Source organism: Mytilus californianus, unplaced genomic scaffold (assembly GCF_021869535.1).
Source record: "Mytilus californianus isolate M0D057914Y unplaced genomic scaffold, xbMytCali1.0.p SCAF_1, whole genome shotgun sequence".
Lineage (NCBI taxonomy): Eukaryota > Metazoa > Mollusca > Bivalvia > Mytilida > Mytilidae > Mytilus > Mytilus californianus.
In genome coordinates this window covers 131,140,837-131,160,342 of record NW_026262581.1, presented here as the reverse complement: position 1 = coordinate 131,160,342, position 19,506 = coordinate 131,140,837, and the positions used below count along the sequence as shown (strand labels likewise).

The 19,506-nt window shown below is 31.4% G+C and overlaps 1 protein-coding gene and 1 long non-coding RNA gene across 5 annotated transcripts in view; both read left to right on the top strand.

Annotated features, from left to right (window-relative positions):
- LOC127734281 (ferric-chelate reductase 1-like) overlaps positions 1 to 19,506 on the top strand; it is a 41,262-nt gene extending 21,756 nt beyond the window's left edge. For both annotated transcript variants that reach the window (XM_052244084.1, XM_052244095.1), the window contains exons 6-16: positions 165 to 377; positions 2,266 to 2,367; positions 2,712 to 2,874; positions 3,072 to 3,194; positions 4,657 to 4,772; positions 5,045 to 5,131; positions 9,551 to 9,619; positions 10,522 to 10,621; positions 11,181 to 11,327; positions 12,870 to 12,940; positions 15,771 to 19,506. In XM_052244084.1, coding sequence (XP_052100044.1) covers positions 165 to 377; positions 2,266 to 2,367; positions 2,712 to 2,874; positions 3,072 to 3,194; positions 4,657 to 4,772; positions 5,045 to 5,131; positions 9,551 to 9,619; positions 10,522 to 10,621; positions 11,181 to 11,327; positions 12,870 to 12,940; positions 15,771 to 15,863 — 1,284 coding nt within the window. In that variant the 3' untranslated portion in view covers positions 15,864 to 19,506. The remainder of the gene's footprint in view (positions 1 to 164; positions 378 to 2,265; positions 2,368 to 2,711; positions 2,875 to 3,071; positions 3,195 to 4,656; positions 4,773 to 5,044; positions 5,132 to 9,550; positions 9,620 to 10,521; positions 10,622 to 11,180; positions 11,328 to 12,869; positions 12,941 to 15,770) is intronic.
- On the top strand, positions 5,138 to 7,494 carry LOC127734333 (uncharacterized). Of its 3 annotated transcripts, none has more exons than XR_007997516.1 (3): positions 5,138 to 6,330; positions 6,379 to 6,473; positions 6,567 to 7,494. It is a non-coding gene; the product is annotated as an uncharacterized LOC127734333 (long non-coding RNA). The 3 variants fall into 3 exon arrangements; XR_007997515.1 differs by having other exon boundaries at positions 5,138 to 6,378; positions 6,427 to 6,473; XR_007997514.1 differs by having other exon boundaries at positions 5,138 to 6,473; positions 6,567 to 6,755; positions 6,851 to 7,494.

The window sequence follows — 19,506 nt, the reverse complement described above, 5'->3', positions numbered from 1 at the left end:
ACCAAAGATATGAATTAGTTTGTGAAATAAGTAAACCCCAAAAAAAAAAATATTCAGTAAATGCTGTTGAAATGGAGGTTTCTAAGTTTACCTCTATAACCAGGTCTGTTTGTCTATACTTAGTCCCCTCTGTCAGTTTTTTATATGTTTTTTTTATTTTTCAGAAACACCCATTGATACCTGTAATAAACACAGAGGAATGTGGGAGAGTCAAGGGATGTTACAGGGTACCAGAAGGCTGCTGGGAACCATACTGTGATTATATTGCCACCTGGAGGAGAACAGCTGGCAATAATTATGAAATAGAACTTGGAGCGATGACAGATGGTGTGACTGATAGATATGTTGCCATGGCAATATCTGATGACATCAGATGGGTTTGTTTTTCTTGAACTCTAAATTTCAGTAAATATAGCTTTACTATAATATGTCTTTCAGAAATTAAAGAAAAAAAAACATTTGTTGGCATGGTTTCATAAGAATAATGTGTATCATCCATTCTGTCAAGAAAACACGCAAAAAAATGAAAGAAATGATTACAATGTACAAAAAAAACCTCAATGTGCACCCTGATAATTTTTTTCTAGACTGGTTGACATGGAACTTGACATATTGTATAGACACTTGTCTCTTGTTGAAGACAGTTATTGACCTCTAGATATCTTTGGGTTTTTTGTATTGTTGTGTTGCTGTCTCTTAGACGTTTAGCCCACATTTTTTTTTACCTTTTATTCATATGCAATTTATCTTCTAGAAACAGATAGTTCTTTACACATCGATGTTTTCAGTAGTGTTCCACTTTAACCTATATTTTGTGGAATTTCCCTGATAAGGCCACTTTTTTTTATTAGTCGGTTTATGGGATTTTTCTAAAAAAAGGAAGGGTAAGAGGTCGAAAAAAAAATTAAAAATAAATATTAGAATTGATACTTTTTCTCACCCGAGCAAAACCAGGGTGAATACAAGCTTTTGGAATAAACGCAAATAAATTAAATGGAGATTTCAAATAACGACATAATGAGCATGACATGTCAGTGATGTTAAAAGTATTTCTCATATAAATGAGACTGAAGAATCTCACATACAGGAAGTAGCGAGATTTATCTATACCTTCAATAGGTGAAAAAAAAACCTTTTATATGTATTTAATCAGTGTGGGTAGCCATTTGACAGCTTGTAGATTTTAACATGACTACAATGACGTTAAATTCAGCATTCAAGAAGCAGTTCTTCTATTCAAAATTGTGAATGAGCCTTCCTAAGTTATTGACCCCCCCCCCCCAAAGAAATGAAAAATTTTCAAAGTCCAGATCTAAAAAATATTTGGGCAGCATGGCCCCTAGAAATTAACATTGTATATGTTTATAAATATTATATGAGACCAATAAAGTTTGGGCAAAAGAGAGAGAGTATGTACTAAGAAGGAGGACAGTTCTCCTTATCCTAAAAGAACATCTTCTTAGCACAAAAAGATAGTGTAAAAAGTTACAAACTATAATATATATTGAGATGAAATTTACATTTTTGTCTCGGGTTCTAAACATTTGGCAAGTAAAATACTATTTTAGTCAACGAGTGCAAGTTAAATTTGTGTACCTTTCCTTTGGTTGGCTGCTGTAGGATTTCCTCATATTCATTAATAAACTGAATGCATTCAGACCACTACTAGTACCAGGCTTTTCTGTTTCATCTTCCCTTGACACCTCATGAACACTGACGTGCAGAAATTTGTGCCAGAAATTGGCTAGTACTTCACATGGTGTGTCCAAAGGGACAACGCTGGCATCGTCAGTCAATTTGTCTTTCTTGGAAGCTTTCACAGTGTCAATAACAAAAACACTTTCACTAAGACATTCAAGAATAATGTCTTTTACAGTCTGTAATGGTTTTGTGTGGACAAACTGCCCTAAAACATCCCCTTTCGATGGGTTTCTGATCAACACTTGAAAAAAAATTGACCCGCCTTCAACCTCCATTTTCAACTGGTTCCTTTTCACCGCATTAGATCATGATGAAACGTTGACTGAACAGGGAACCGCACGGGATTTTCCAATCCACTCCGAAGGTATTACGACTGGAGGAAGAAAGGCCAATCTTTTTTATTATGTTTTTATTTTTATTTGTACTTCTTCAAACAGAAAAGGGTCGGCGGTATTAAAAAAATCTTCAAAATCAGGAAAAACAGGGTCGGCGGATCTGTAAACCAACAAATAAAAAAAAAGTGGCCTAATGATGATTTGAAATTAAAGTTTTGATATTTTTCAGGGAGATGATGTAGTGTTACAATGTGTACACAATGGAACTTCTAAAGAGACACAAGTGAATGTAGGGAGGAGTGTAGACGATCACAGTACAGTGCTGGAAGAAGTAAGTATTACAGTACAATGCAGATTACCAGCAGATTTTGGAATTGAATGTGAAATATTGTCCTATTTACAATACTACTGTTATTTAGTAGCAGAGATGTTACATTATAACATCATTATTTGTAACACTGTAAAGGTGGGAATTTTCATGAGGGGTGTAATTTTGCTAATTTAATGATTAAGATAAAATCTCAAACATATCCCATGTATATATCTAAAATGGAAATACTTGCTAAAATGTGTACATAATGAAGTATTTAATAGTAAATGATAAGTAAAAGAACTGAAAATTTCTGTTGATTTTTAAAGAAGAGTGCTGATTCATTGTTTTCTCTTATTTTTCAGCAACGTGTACAAGATATAGCTATAATTGGTCCTAAAGACGGTCCTTTAGGTCAGATTTGGGGAAAAAGATTAAGATGTAGATTTACTGTGTCTACTGGAGCCATTCCTGGTTTCCCTGAGGGTTACAAACACATCCTGATGTCCAGAGGTGGAGCTTCTAATGGTATGTTTAATTAGGTAGCACTGGTGTAGGTCATCAACACCATACAATAGAAATTTTATGTGTGGGATATACCTTTTCTTTTCATATGCTTGTTTCTATTCCTCTAGGATTAAGATTAAGCAGTTGACTTTCCTTACCAGAATTTTAATAGCTCTTGTGTTGATACAGAATGTGAAATGTTGCTTTTATTGTTGTAGGTGTCTCTCAGAGACATGGACATGGAGTTGGAGAGATTCCAGTAGCAACACCAGACCAAGTCAGTTTACAAGAGAAACATAACGTTGGAGACTTTGCCAGGTTTTCACTTGTCAAGGCCCATGGTAAGTTGCTTCTTTATTAAAAATAACTAACTATGTCCCTCTTTTTTTTCCATTGATATGAGGTAGATTTAATAAGAGTCTCATTAAGATGAGTGAAAAGACACTATGACAGTCCTTTGATTCTATTCCAACAAAAAAACCAGAATAAACCTTTTTGATGGTTTAAGTTTTTGTCATCATTTTTAATGTTTTGAAGTATAAATGGGTTGACTTTAAGGGATTTTTTGTCTCCATGTATAAATTTTTTATTATGTTGCCACAATCCAGTTTATATCCTTTCCTCATTCATACGAATTCAGGCTTGTATAGTCTGCAGTTTTATTTTCCAAAATTGATTCTGCCAGACAGGGGTGCCGACTATAGAGTATGATAAGCAAGAAATAAGAGAAAAAATTGGATTTCACAAGGTTTGTTAACATTCTGCCATGTTTGTTATTGAAATTGTAGAGGGTTCTCTTATCAGTTTCAAAATTAATAATTTTACCTAATCTATATCAATATGTAATTTTTATTCAATATCAAATATAAACTGATAAATTTCAAAATTAAATGCTTCACTACAAATTTCTCGTTTCTTTTCACTGCATTGCTTAAAATAAACTGGAATCTGCTTGAATGTAACGAAACGAAAAAAGTGTAGAAGTCAGCCGTGTACCAGCTTATGCATAACAATGTATAAACTACAAAACGTAATCGTTCCATTTAGGTGTTTCATACTGACGCATGTGTTTTGTTTTAGCTTAAGACATTAATGTGATAGATATGTTAATCATTATTTTACTTAAGGATGGAACTGTTTTACTTTCAAAGTTGTATTCTAATGATATCTATCTAGTACGGATTTTCTGTACACCCTCACCATATTTATTTTCATTTACACGTGTTATTTGAACTTCCGGTTTAACATACACAAGTTTCAAAATTGTTTTTTTTTTGTGATTTTGACTTATTTTAACACTTGTAAAGTGTTCTTGAATGATTTACAAGCATTTTCAACTCCTTTTTGATGATGGAAAACAGGTTTTTCCATGAATATATCGCAAACGATCACACTATTTGAAATTACCGGAGTTTCATGAGACGTTTTCTAACAGTTACAAAAGTTTTTTACCTGAATTCTCATGGTGAGAAAGGGGTGCGGTGCAGACAATGTACCAGTGCGAACTATACAAGGACGATTACAGCAACTTTTGACAGAAAACACTGCATATTTACATATCAATATCAAACACTACTACAGCAGGAAATACTCCTTCTTCTGGAGCACCAGCCCAATGTTTGCTCCTCCTAGGTCATGTTGCTCAATATTTACCTATGGTGTACTGTTTCATTACTATTATTTTTCTTTGAGTATTTTTTCTTTGAATATGGTGAGTATTGGCTCTTGTTCATTGCACTGATTATTTATATTCTCTTTAAGTATCTTCCTCTTTTGTTATGTTATATTCAAATATTTTGTCAGGTATTTTGATGATTTTGGCCTGGGCTTTCTTTGGAACAACTGGACTGCTATGGACCAAGTACTACAAAACAATGTGGCCTAATAAGAGATTTTATGGAGAAAGATACTGGTTTGTTGTAAGTAATTTTCTTTTTAACTATTTACAATTAAATATCTCTGAAAAAAATCAATCATAATTCAATTAATTGAGATGGCTGGTTTGTGACCTTATAAAACCTTACTTTAAAATGAAATAACTTTTGAAGTGTTAATCTTACACAAATTTGAATCTATGAAAATTGTGATTTTTTGAAAAAAAATTCTTGATAGGAAATAATACTGCTTTAAAATAAATTGTAATTGTAAATTATTTGGTCTTTATTTTAACATAGAATTTCATTTCTTGCAGGCCCATTTCAACTGTATGGTAATGTTAGTCCTACTGGTTGTGATAGCATTCATAATTATATTTGTAGAAGTTGGTGGATATAGTAAGGTAGGGAAAATATTCTCACATACAAATTATCCTTTAGATAACATGTCTTAGTCCTAATTTCACTTTACATTTGCTGTTGTTATAGCCGTCTTTAATGAAGTTAATTTGTTTTAAAATTCACATGTCATTTATTGCTTCTGTGCTGTTCTAAGAATTCATATTTCAGCCATTGTTAAATTGATAAGGTTAGGATTTCAAATATGGAAATGTGCTAAAAGTGGTGTTAAATGCCAACAATCAATCAAATAAGGATAGCAATCCAACCAATTTCAAAATAAGAAGCCCTTAGGGGCATAAATTGCGTTTATCGCTTTTGATCTGGTAGACCAAAGTGAGCTATTTCTTTCACTTGACTTTTATCAAATGTCTTGCACTCTTTGTCAATTACATTTTCAAAAATATTCTTCTATGTAGGAGGTCTACTCACATTCATAATATGAGCATTTAGACTAGTGTATGGATTTGTCCTGTAGAATAGGTCAGCATCCAGACAAAAGTTGATTTTTGTAACCTACTTTATCTACTTCATTCATTCTTGTTAAGTTATATGTCCAAGTTAGGATAATTTTACATAACATGATTATGTTAACCAGTTAATGGATGCATCCTGAAATATAGGTCAGCAACCAGATAGAGTAAACATGTCTTCCATTAGGACTGTAGCATGATAAAAATTGGCCCAGAGTGTTGGACTAGTACAAAGCAGGGTATATATTCATCACATCAACATGTTCTCGTCCTGGATATGCATTTAACTTGCCATTGGATGTGAAACAGCCTTCAATCATCATCATTAATGACTTTTATTAAGTTGATGTCAAAGTTCATATTTCAATGACTATTTTTAAGAGGATAATGTAAACTAGTGTAGGTTTGCATCCTAGAGGGTACGTCAGCATCCAGAAAAAAGAAGGTTACTTTAGTTGTTCTCTTTATAGACTGTGGTTAGGGATGAAAGAAGGTTACTTTAGTTTTTCTCTTCATAGACTTTGGTTAGGGACGAAAGAAGGTTACTTTAGTTTTTCTCTTCATAGACTGTGGTTAGGGACGAAAGAAGGTTACTTTAGTTTTCTCTTCATAGACTTTGGTTAGGGACGAAAGAAGGTTACTTTAGTTTTTCTCTTCATAGACTGTGGTTAGGGACGAAAGAAGGTTACTTTAGTTTTCTCTTCATAGACTTTGGTTAGGGACGAAAGAAGGTTACTTTAGTTTTTCTCTTCATAGACTGTGGTTAGGGACGAAAGAAGGTTACTTCAGTTTTTCTCTTTATAGACTTTGGTTAGGGACGAAAGAAGGTTACTTTAGTTTTCTCTTCATAGACTTTGGTTAGGGACGAAAGAAGGTTACTTTAGTTTTTCTCTTCATAGACCGTGGTTAGGGACAAGAGGGTCTCTTTAGTTGTTCAATCATAGACTTTGGTTAGGGACAAAAGAAGGTTACTTTAGTTTTTCTCTTCATAGACTGTGGTTAGGGACGAAAGAAGGTTACTTCAGTTTTTCTCTTTATAGACTTTGGTTAGGGACGAAAGAAGGTTACTTTAGTTTTTCTCTTCATAGACTGTGGTTAGGGACAAGAGGGTCTCTTTAGTTGTTCAATCATAGACTTTGGTTAGGGACGAAAGAAGGTTACTTTAGTTTTCTCTTTATAGACTTTGGTTAGGGACGAAAGAAGGTTACTTCAGTTTTTCTCTTTATAGACTGTGGTTAGGGATGAAAGAAGGTTACTTCAGTTTTTCTCTTTATAGACTTTGGTAAGGGACAAGAGGGTCTCTTTAGTTGTTCAATCATAGACTTTGGTTAGGGACGAAAGAAGGTTACTTTAGTTTTTCTCTTCATAGACTGTGGTTAGGGACAAGAGGGTCTCTTTAGTTGTTCAATCATAGACTTTGGTTAGGGACGAAAGAAGTTTTCTTTAGTTTTTCTCTTTATAGAATTTGGTTAGGAGCGAAAGAAGTTTTTCTCTTCATAGACTGTGGTTAGGGACGAAAGAAGGTTTCTTTAGTTTTTCTCTTTATAGACTTTGGTTAGGGGCGTAAGAAGGTTATTTTAGTTTTTCTCTTCATTGACTTGGTTTAGGAAATACTATGGTTATTTTAGAAATTAATTACAGTTAAGGAATGATGTTTGGTGACAGAATATTAATTTCACTTTTTATGACAATGAATCATTTATATGAACTATTGAGAAAGAGTCAAATTCAGTAACCATAATTTAGCTATGTTTTTTTCCTGAATGGGGATCAAAGAAATTGTTTTTTTTTCAGTTTTGAGGCTGAAATAGACCTGTCATCATTACTTTATTTCTAATCCAATGAAAAATTGTTGACACATATTTAGATAACATTAAATGATGATTATTTCATGTTAACAGAGTTTACCAAAGGTAATTAAGTAATTCTTTTCTGAAAAATAAAACTGTTTCAGGGTTATCATTATTATAGAATTAAAACTGCTTGTTCAAAAGGGAGTTTAATCTTGAGGTAACACCTTGTGCATGTATATATCATATCTAACTCACTCACACAACATAACAAAGACATTCACAATTTCACTATGTAAGTATCTACACAGATAAATAAATGGAAAAAATGTAATATGGTAATGGTATTATATGTTATGGAAAGATTACATTATGTGATCATCCAGATAAGATTTATCAAAAAGTAAAATAACAAAAATACCGAACTCCAAGGAAAATTCAAAACGGAAAGTCCCTTATTAAATGGCAAAATTAAATTAATACTATTTAAGTTTTTTTGGAAAGAAGACTTAACTGATAACTCAAGTTTAATTGCATGACAACTGGGTATAAAGGTAATAATCTGAATTTCTGAAATATTATTTTACTTGTTACTTTGACAAATACAAAAGTCCTACAATTTCTTTCTTGTTGTATAATGGAGCATTATAGAGCTTTAAAGTTAATTTGTTGGTACATGTTATATATAATCTAACTGGTTACAAGTAGATTATCAATGTGAAATGAACTACATGTATTAGGAAATATGGTGTTCGTGAATAGGGATTACTATCCGGCGGTGGTGTAAACTATTTGTATAAAGCATTGTATTTCAGAAGGTAGAAGACCTGGATACTTCATACCTTGTATGCAGATACCTTAAGTTTATGTCTGTCATATGCCCATTGTCTTTGACCTCATTTTTATGGTTCCGTGACTGCTTGAAAAAAAATTACAGTTTTTTTGTAATGTGAATTTCTCACTTATTATGAGTAATAGGATAACTATTTGGTATATGGGTTCCTTGCAAGGTCTATATGTCCATCAGACAGGGTTCACCTGACCTCGACCTCAATTCATGGATCAGTGATCAAGGTTAAAGTTACATGATTAGCCAGATTAGGTCCATTTCTCAGATACTACAAGCAGTAATTCAACTATATGTAGTGTATGGAATGATTGTAAGGGGTACATGTTAGACTGGCAGTTTAAATCCGACCTTGACCTCATTTTCATGGTTCATTGGTCATTGTTAATTTTTTGTGTTTTGGTATGTTTTGTCAAGTAATATAAGCAATAGGTCAACTATATTTGATGTATGGAATGATTATAAGGCGTATATGTCTGTTAAGCCGGTTTCATCTGACCTTGACCTCATTTTCATGGTTCATTGGTCAATGTTAAGTTTTTGTGTTTTGGTCTGTTTTGCAAGTACTATAAGCAATAGGTCAAGTATATTTGGTTTATGGAATGATTGTAAGGTGTACATGTCTGTTTAGCTGGTGTCACCTGACCTTGACCTCATTTTCATGGTTCATAGGTCAATGCTAAGTTTTTTGTGTTTTAGTCTGTTTTTCATATACTCGTAGCAATTGGTCAACTATATTTGGTGTATGGAATGATTGTAAGGTGTACATCTCTGTCTTGCCAGTATCATCTGACCTTGACCTCATGGATATGGTTCATTGGTTAACGATAAGTTTTTGTGTTTTGGTCTGTTTTACAATTACCATAAGCAATTGGTCAACTATATTTGGTGTATGGAATAATTGTAAGGTGTACATGTCTGTTTGACAGTTTTTATCTGACCTTGACCTCATTGACATGGATCTTTAAGAAAGTTAAGTTTATGTGATATTTGTAGTAAAACCTTTATCTTTAAGACTTTCAACATAAAATCAATGGTCATTAAAACAGGTGAGACATTTCAGCATGTGCACTCTTGTTTTTAACTCAATATTCAACAGAAAAATATAAAGTTTTGCTGTTCAAATAGGAATATGAAACCAAACAAAAATGTTTTCTTCATCAGAATCAGATGGAATCTGTCAATAAAAAGATCTTGAAATAATTTGAAGAATTGGTTCTTGGTTTTTGTGTTTTTATTTAAAAGAGATTTAATCAAAAAGTTCTGACAACTTATTTAGTAAATAATTACACTATCATGTACTTTATATTACAGGCAGATTATCTCCCCTATGAAGCACATCCTATTCTAGGAATCATCATCTTCTGTTGCATACTTCTTAATGTAAGTATTTTTTTTTTTTACAATATCTGTATTGGTGATATTTTATGCTCTATGAATTCAAGAAATGATAAAGTTAGTACTTGCAAAATATTTGACACCATCAAATGAATTTCCATTCATTTCTGATCAAATTAACATAAGTTGCTGTGTGAGATGAAGGTTATGAATTCAATTATGTTTGAAATATTGCCACACATGATATTTAAGTTCTTTGTCTTGCTAGCTAAACTTGCCAAAAAGTATACTGCTAGCTATTTCCATCGCTTGCATCATTGTTTCTTTTTGATAAGGTCACATGAGGCAATTCTTGTTTCTGATTTGTCAACTTTTCTTCTCATCTGAAACAACAAGGCCATCCCCTTTCACATATTAAGTATGATATTATGGAGACCCTTTACAAAGTTTCCTATATTTTATTTTGATCATATGACAAAAGGTTCCAACTGAATTCTATGAGAATCCCATTTATATCTTCATTTGTGAAACTTTTTAGCCAGTCTAGGAATAGTTTGGGCAGAAATAATGTATGGAAGTTCGATATAAACTTCATATTGTACTGATGAAATCAAAAAACCTTAGCTTCAAAGGACAATACTTGATTCCATTTGGTCAATTTTCAAATTTCATCAATAACATTAAAAGGATAAATCTTTCCTAAATTGATAGTATTGATGGTTTTGAGACCACCTTCAAAAATGTTCTTTTTGTGCTGATCAGATGGCATATATGGTGGCAATGAGGTATGGGGTATAAATCAATGAGACAACAATCCAGCAACAAAATATAAAAAAATTTGACATTTACATATGTAAACTTGTCATTTAAATCATTTCTTTAAATAGTTTTAAACAGATGTAATAGTTGAGGGAAGAAATAAAATCTAGACTGATTTTTCCTTTCAGCCAATCATTGCCTTACTAAGACCAGCAGAAGATCACAAGTGTAGACCTGTAGTCAACTGGATCCATTGGTTCTTTGGTACAGTTGGCTGGTGTCTTGCAAGTTAGTAAATTGTTAGGGGTTTAAGTTGTTATTTTATAGAATAAAAGGGAAAAGTCCACAATTTCTTATGTAGAAAGTAGATATAAGAAGATGTGGTATGAGTGCCAATGAGACAACTCTCCATCCAAGTCAAAATTTATAAAAGTAAACCATTATAGGTCAAAGTACGTCTTCAACACGGAGCCTTGGCTCACACCGAACAGTAAGCTATAAAGGGCCCCAAAAATTACTAGTGTAAAACCATTCAAACGGGAAAACCAACGGTCTAATCTATATAAAAAACTAGAAACGAGTAACACTTATGAACTAATCTATATAAAAAACGAGAAACGAGAAAAACACTTATGAACTAAAAGGTCTTTCAAATATAGATTGTTATAATACACAAAAAAGGATAAATATTCTAAGATATGTACTTATAATCAAAACTTTCTGTCTCATGTCATTCAACTTTGTCAGGGAGTTAAAAAATTTATTCTGTTTTAAAAGCATGGTTTTCCAGGAAGTTTTTAATATAATCCTGGGTCGCAGGTTTATTTGAATGTTTATTATTTTTTAGTTCCTAACATGTTTATTGGCATGGATTTCGGCAAGGCTATGGTGCCATGGTGGGCGACATGGATTCTCTGTATCTACATTCTGTACCACATCATTGTAGAGATAACATTAGAGGTCCATCAATGCTGCACTCACAAGAAAAATAAAGGTAAGCTCATGTTTCTAGGTTGTATTATAAAAAACTTATAATATATTTAAAAGTTTAAAAAATATGTATTAGATACAATACAAAGGTAACAAAGAAACAGGCCGGTAACAACCGTTGCCGGATAGTTTGTTTCCGGCCTGTTTTTTGTTACCTTTGTTTTGTATCTGACTTGTACGACGTTTCAAGAAAGAAGTAGTACATTTTGCATGTAGAAGAGTATCAAAATTTAACAGATTCGAAACTTAAATGGCCATATACCAGTTAATGTAAGTTACAGTAAGACAGTTTAAACAAACTTTTTTTTCACTTCCCTTCAGCCTATTTTTTTTTCTAAAGAAATTCAAGAATCTAATAATTTCATAAAAAAAGAACCATGTCAAGTAAAAGATGAATGTCATACACATTTGAGACTTTTAAAAATGCATCTTCGCAAGTAAGTAATTTATGAAAAAGATTTCAGAGGTAAGCAAGCTAACATTTGATTTTTATTTGGGGGAAAACAGAAAGGGGGGCTGGGGGTTAAAATAAATTTAAAATAAACAGGTTTGATTCTTTTTTGTTGAAAACATGCAGGATGTGTCATTCCATTCCCCCATTCCGCCTTAAAAAATAATAAAAATCGTAAGTTTGCTCCCAAATATATAAATGCCTATTTGAACATGTATTACACGGACACTTTTTATTTATAGGATCAATCGTGCATTGGTGAGTTGAAAGGGATTTTATCTTTTGATTAGATTTGATTTTTTTATATATATTTCCTGTCTTTTTTATTGAAATATAAACGTCGGTACCAGCATTTCTTTACTTTCAGCATTGTCCAGAATACTATTCATGTCCATATATTGAAAAAATAAATACATTTACGGACCGACCATTTAGCTTCAAAAGGGGGGTATGTTTTTTTTTCTGAGTAAGAAAATTATTTAGTTTATCAACGCTATCACCCAAATATTTTTTTTAGAAATTAGCACTTTTACATTCGGTATTCGGAAAATCAGGAATCAGAACATTATTTTGTCATCTGATTGACCACAATATATTTTTTTCTCATAAAATTGGGGATTGGAATATTTTTTTTAGGAAAAAACATAACTCCCCTTTTGAAGTTAAATGGTCAATCCCTTAGTGTACTGATATGAATAGTAATAAATACGGGAATTGATTGAAAAAAAATATAGTTATTGATGCCAACGTAAATATTTTAATGAAAAAGACAAGAAATATGTCGGTGAAACAAAAAGTCAAATCTAATTGAAATTTAAAGTGCCCATGAATTCACTGATCATGCACGAGTGATTCTATTCATAAAAAGTGTCCGTGTAACAACTAAAAAGTGTCCGTGTATCATCTAAAAAGTGTCCGTGTAAAACCCGTTAATGTACTGTTTTTCTATAGCTCTGCTGGGGGCAAAGTCGTACAAGTATGATATAATGAGAAAAAGAAAACTTTATTTATTTACTTATTTTTGGGTTATTTCAAGTTAAATGTCCTTTCAAGATTACATTATGTAAAATGATAAATATGATGTGTCTTTTTTAGAGAGAAGGAAGAAGTATGAATTCCAGAAACGTGATAATCCTAAAGTGAGAATTCCTGAACCAGAACCTGCTGTAAGTTATCATTAAACATTTGCCCCTCCCCCTCTTTTGATAGCTAGGGGCATAATTTTTCCTCTGCATTTCTCAGTCTGTTTGTTTATCATCCCACCAAGTATCAAGTTAAAAGTTTTGGTTTAAATTAGATTACGTTGTTGTTTTATCACCACAACTTGAAACTTAGTACACATGTCCATTATGACATGAATTTAAAAAAAATATGCCAAATTAGTTTTATTGCCCTGCCGCTAGGCGAAGGGGACATTAAGTGTTACCCTTGTCCTTCCTTCTGTCCGTCGCGAAATTGGTTTCTGTTCTCTGCCTTTAGTTTGCCTCAACCAAATGTTATTGTCTCGCCTTGACAGAGTCAAAAAGCGAGACATAGGTATGCTGTTTCCGGCGGCGATTGGCCGCGGCGGCTTCATCAACAATCTATTAGTTTGTGATTAGGTCTAGTTTATGGTGAACCACTAGTGGTAGGTCAATGATATGTGGTATGCAGTTGTATTAGCATTGGCACATCTCATTACCATGCAGATTATTTGGCCCTGCCTCCTCAGTCATGGTCTATTGACTTCTAAACTTTGCTTAGTTTACATGTATTAGTTTGTGATTAGGTCAGTTTATGGGGAACCACTAGTGGTAGGTCAGTGATATTTGGTATGCAGTTGTATAAGCATTGGCATATCTCATTTCCATGGAGATTATTTGGCCCCGCCCCCTCAGTCATGGTTTATTGACTTTGAAACTTTTGCTTAGTTTTCATGTGATTAGGTCAGTTTAAGGGGGACCGTTAGTGGTAGGCCAATGGTAATTGGTATGCAGTTGTATAAGCATTAGCACATCTTATTTCCATGGAGAATATTTGGCCCTGCCCCCTCAGTCATGGTCTATTGACTTTGAAACTTTTGCTTAGTTTACATATGTATTAGATTGTGATTAGGTCCGTTTAAGATGAACCACTAAAGTTAAGTCAATGATATTTTGTATGCAAATGTATTGGCATTTGCAAGTTTCATTTCCATGGAGATTATATAAACCCACCCCCTCATTATGGTTCATTGACTTTTAAACTTTTACATAGTTTACAAGTTAATGTTTGTGTTTAGGTTTGTTTAAAGGGAACGACTTATGAAAAGTCAATGGTATTTGGTATGCAGTTGTATTAGCATTGGCACATCTCATTTCCATGGAGATTGTTTAGCCCTGTACCTTCAGTCATGGTTCATTGACTTTGAATATTTGCATAACTTACATGTTAAAGTATTGCTATTTTAATTTCAACATTTGCATTATCAAAATAACAAATAGGCGAGACATATCTCTGTGATAACAGTTTATCAAACTTATACACAATGATTATTATCACGAAACACAGATCAAGTTCGAAATTGGGTGACGTCACTTTTACCGTTCATAAGTTATGCCCCTTTATAAACATAAAAATTGCTGAATTTTTGTTTTCGTTCTCTAACTTAAGTTTGCCTCAACCAAATGTTATGAATCTTATACATAATGCTTATTACCACAAAAACAGATCAAGTTTGAATTCTGGTGGCGTAACTTTTACCGTTCTTGAGTTTTATCCCTTTATAACATTATATGCAAGCAGGGGCATCATGTGTCCCATGGACACATTCCCCATTTATCTAATCCAGATTTTGCAGTTTATTAAACATAGAAATGTGATAATGCGAGCAGGGCATGGTCACATATTCTTTTTATTTGTACTTTGCATGAAACATAGCAGAAATGCTTGGTATGCCTCATGTTTCTACTTGTTTCTAACCCTTATACAAATGAGTTTTATATTCATTGACAATGTATGATACACTTCAAAACAAAAACAAATCATTGATATGGTTAATTGTGAGATAAATATCTTTTAAACAGCAACTCAACAATTCTAATATGAAGTTATTCAAATGCTTTGAGTACACACCCGTGGTAAAATATGAATATATTGTTTGGGCTGTTCCGATCATACTCCCATGTCATATGCTTTTTTATGAATGATCTACCTGATGTCATTGAACGATGACGTAAGAATATAAGCATTTTACGGGAAAATGCACGATTGTGAAACCGAAAGTCATCAAAACAATGAAACATAAACAAACAATGATAAAATGTGTTATAAGCCAATTTTTTTCCATATAAGTAAAATTATCATTTAGATTCATCCAAACCTATCTAAATAAGTTATTGTAAAAAGTTTAAGCATGTCACTAGTTCATTTTACTCAGTTCTTTTACATCAATATAATAGTGTGTTTATTTACGGGAACGGCAAATATTTGCCTTCACCTAGAGCGCTTCGATCCAAAAGAATTGCCATATTTGTCCTATTAGAGTAGAAATAATTCATGGGGCTTGAATTTATACTGATTTTACCACGGGTTTGCCCTTTATGCCAATTTTTACCCCTCACTATCGCTCGTGGTAAAATATTTAGCATAAAGGGCCAATCTGTGGTAAAATCAGTATAAATTCAAGCCCCCATGAATTATTTCTTAATTATAGTTAACATGGAGCCTCGGTGGCTGAGTGGTTTAAGTAGTTCATCTACTGTATCACTAACCTGTCAACACTGAGGTTGCGAGTTAGAACCCCTCACATGACAGGTTCATTTGACTTCAATGTTAAGTGACTAGCATTGGCAGTTTTCCTGTTAAAGGTTGTGGTTCTCTCTGGCTTCCTCCATCTATAAAAACTGGCTGCTACAATATAGCCAATGATATTGAAAGTGGCATTAAACACCAAAAATCAATCAATCAATTAATCTAGTTTACCCAAATAAAACACATGAAGGTTTGATACTTTATTTCGTTAATTTTTTATTTCAGGGTCGAGTATTCAAGAGGAACATGTTATTTGTACATTTTATAATAACATGTATAGTGAACCTGATAATGTTGATAGCCATTGCTGCATCTTAAATCAACAGATTGATAAAGAAAGGGAAATAAACAAGGACAGGTCACTGGACAAAAAAGAAAAAGAATGAAATTTGAAAGAACATTTAATTTTGATCAGTAAAATGATTTGTAATGCAATTTTATGTTATTATAAGCTACTGTGATTCTTCTATTGTAAAAAATAGATATAAATATCTTGTACAATTAGCTTTTTATGCATTAGAAGATAAGGTTCAGCAAATCTGTAAGAAATTGTAAATGATGAGCAAAAAATACTCATATTGTAATCAAATTTATGTTTTGTTAATTGATGTTTTCAAGCAATATTTGCATTGAAAAATAGGGTTTGTTATATCAATATTTAGAATTAATAATTAGGATAAATAGTTAATTATGATATCGTAAAATGATTAAATTTGGTTTTTCTACCATACACTTAAAAGACATTTTGTCTCTAAATGTAAAACATTCCATGGGAAAACTCAGGTCATGATTGAACTGGTCCATGGAACTTTCAGATTGATTTTTTTTAAATTATTTAGAAAATAAAAATTTTATTACTTTCAGAAGTATAGATTTACAAAAAGAAATTAATTTAATATATAAAAAATTTGCACTTATTTTGAACAGTAAATGTTTTAGAATTATTACTTGTCTGCATAGGTTGTTTAGTTTAATTTACAATATATCAGGAATTCCTGTAAAGTATGACTAAATTGACATCTTAATACAGTTTATGTCTTTAATAAATGGTAGTGGAAATATGAAAATATTCCTTATTTTGTACTGGTTACGCAATTAGCCTTTGATGTCATTTATAATGTAATTAAACATACACTTTGTTTATGAGTAGTATTGATACATAGTATGATGAAAAATGAGTGTGTTCAGTGAAAATAATATATAACATGCTGGTAATGTGTTACCTTTCTTCTAGATTCATAGAGAATGGCTTATATTAGCCTTCTTTATGGCATACTTGTGAAATATGTAAGCTTAAATTCAGCACTGGTTGTTCAATTAAAAATTGGCATAAATAAGCACAGCAGACGCTTCAAAAGTGGCCAGTGTTACAATAATTCCATCACAAGTTTATTATGTGTATTGTACACAATAATAATCACTAATTTTTTTTTTCTGAAAAAAAAAATGACTCAAACATATTTTTGTTTACAAAAATAGTATAGGTTAGATCTGAACATATATTTTCTCAGTTCATATTATTTCAATTGTTTAATAAGAAAAGAAGCTCATTATTTGGATTTAAAAAAAAATTCACTCCAAGAGAAATATCTTGATTTCAGTAGGTTTTATATAAATTTTCAAGTAAAATTTAGTTATTTCATTGTTGACATTTTCCCAATCTTGTTTATATAAACACACTGAATGTTGTATGTATTCTTCACAGCTTTATTTATAGATATTTAGATATATATTTCATTATGTGCAATTTTTTGTTAAGATGTTCTATATTAACAGAATCCAATATATTTATGGCAACATATTTTATCTTCTGAATAACCCAGGCCTAATATAGAGAGAAATGTTATAAATGTTTCACTTTCATGCTTGCTTCTCAAAATTGAATTTGAGGAATTTTTATGATAAATTATACACCTTGAATTGTAAGATTAGACCATAATGACATTTTCAGACATTTGCACCTAATTGGCTAAATTTTTCGAAGTCTCACTTAGAAATTGTTTTTTCCATGTTGTCAGTGTTAATAGACAGTACTACCATTCAAAATAGGCGTTTTACATTTTTTTTAAATTTATATTAACATCAAACTTGAATGAAGAATTTGTGTCAATTAAACAAAGAAAATGTTTCCTGGATTATTTAAATTACAGTGAAAAAACTTTTTAAAAACTTTAGATAACCTGCTTTATTCAGAAAGATAAGGATTGTGTTAATGTACATGGGTGAATGTGTGTACAAATGTGTAGATGTTGTGTAATGTTGTATGATAATGTATGGACTGAATTGGATTGTACTGACCACTCCCTGTTATTGGGAAGAATTAGTTTTTAAAAATTAAAGTAAACTGAAATATGCTAAATATATCCAAAATTTATTTGCCATCTTTATTATATAAAAGAAACAGATGCTACTTTATGATACATATTTTAATTTAAGTATGCAAAATATTTTAAAGTGTTATATTATAAGTTATAATGAATTGTTTTGAATCTTTATATGTTTAAGAGTTCCACTGTTTTTTTTCTTTTTTTAATATTTCTGTATTTGAGCTCGGTTAATGGGTCACAGATGTATATTTTGTCTTGAAAAGTATAAATGTATTTTATGTTTACAGTTGCATCGGTGATGAAAATGGACTAAAAAGGGTGTCTTATTTTGATTTACATACATGTTTTTCTATGTTATGACATTAGCTTTTGTGTTTAAATTTGCATATTGATTGAAAGCATGGTCTTGAAAATCCAAAAATTTCATAGTTATTGAATTTCATAAATTTGTTTTGAAAGCATTTGCAATTAGATTCTGTCTGAGTCTTGCCAACTTTCACACTTTATGGGTGATATTCCCACGAGAGGTGTTAACCTGACACTTGAAATACTCAAATACCCGGTATCTAAACTATATACACGAAAAAAGACATTTATTGAAGTTAAAATGCATTTAAGCAAATGTAAACTCATTCAAAACTATAGTATATTAGAATAAATTCATTTATATCATGTATAAGAGATGCTTTATGTCTTCTTTTGTTTAAAATCCACCAGGGAGATTTTGAAAAGTTGACAGGTGTTGATCATCTTTATGCATGTTATTTTATATTAAATATTTTCAATTATTATTCAATACAAGGGTTTAATATTAAAATTGTGATATGTTTTACTTATATTACATATGTATGTTGTAAGGTGTAAGTTTGATGTAGGAATACTTGTGCTTTGGAAGGTTTAATATTGTATATAGCATGCCACAGGAATGTGATAATTGAGTTAGCTTCATTTTGATACTAAATATTTATCTTTATTGAAAGGTTGTTGTATTATTAAACATTTAGGGGATTTTAAAACTGATTTCCAAATAAATAAAAGAATTTAAAAAAAAAAAATTTCAATTTACTTTCAATTAAAAAAATGGTTAAATCATGCAGCTTTACCATTCTTTTTGGTCTTTAGCGAGTTTTTTAGTAGCAAGTGTAATAAATGTTCTAGTCATGCTTCTGCAGAATCTCATAATAAGTCTAACTTGCCTTCTAGCAAAGTTACATTATATATTATCTTTCATTTTATCCTCTCATCATATTAATATATATTTCACATTTCAAAATGAAAATAACAGTTTTCACTAAATTTGAATAAAAAACAAAATTTGACACTAGTATCTTCCTTTTAATGTTAAAATAAATCTGTTACTATTTTTGTAAAAGTTTAAAAGATCTGATATTTTTTGTACTAATTAAAGAAATCTGATAAAGTATTTTACTCTGTTTTTTTTTTTTTTTTTTTTCGCCTTTTGAAGAATTTTGTAGCTTTTCATTTCATAGAAAATTACATATTTTGATAATTTGATCTTCCTAGAAAAACACTGCTTCCATTTTATGAGGTATCTGCCCTTTATTAACGGTTGTATTGATCATTTTCATATGCTTTATATTTGTAATAAATAAATATGTTTTATCAACATTGAA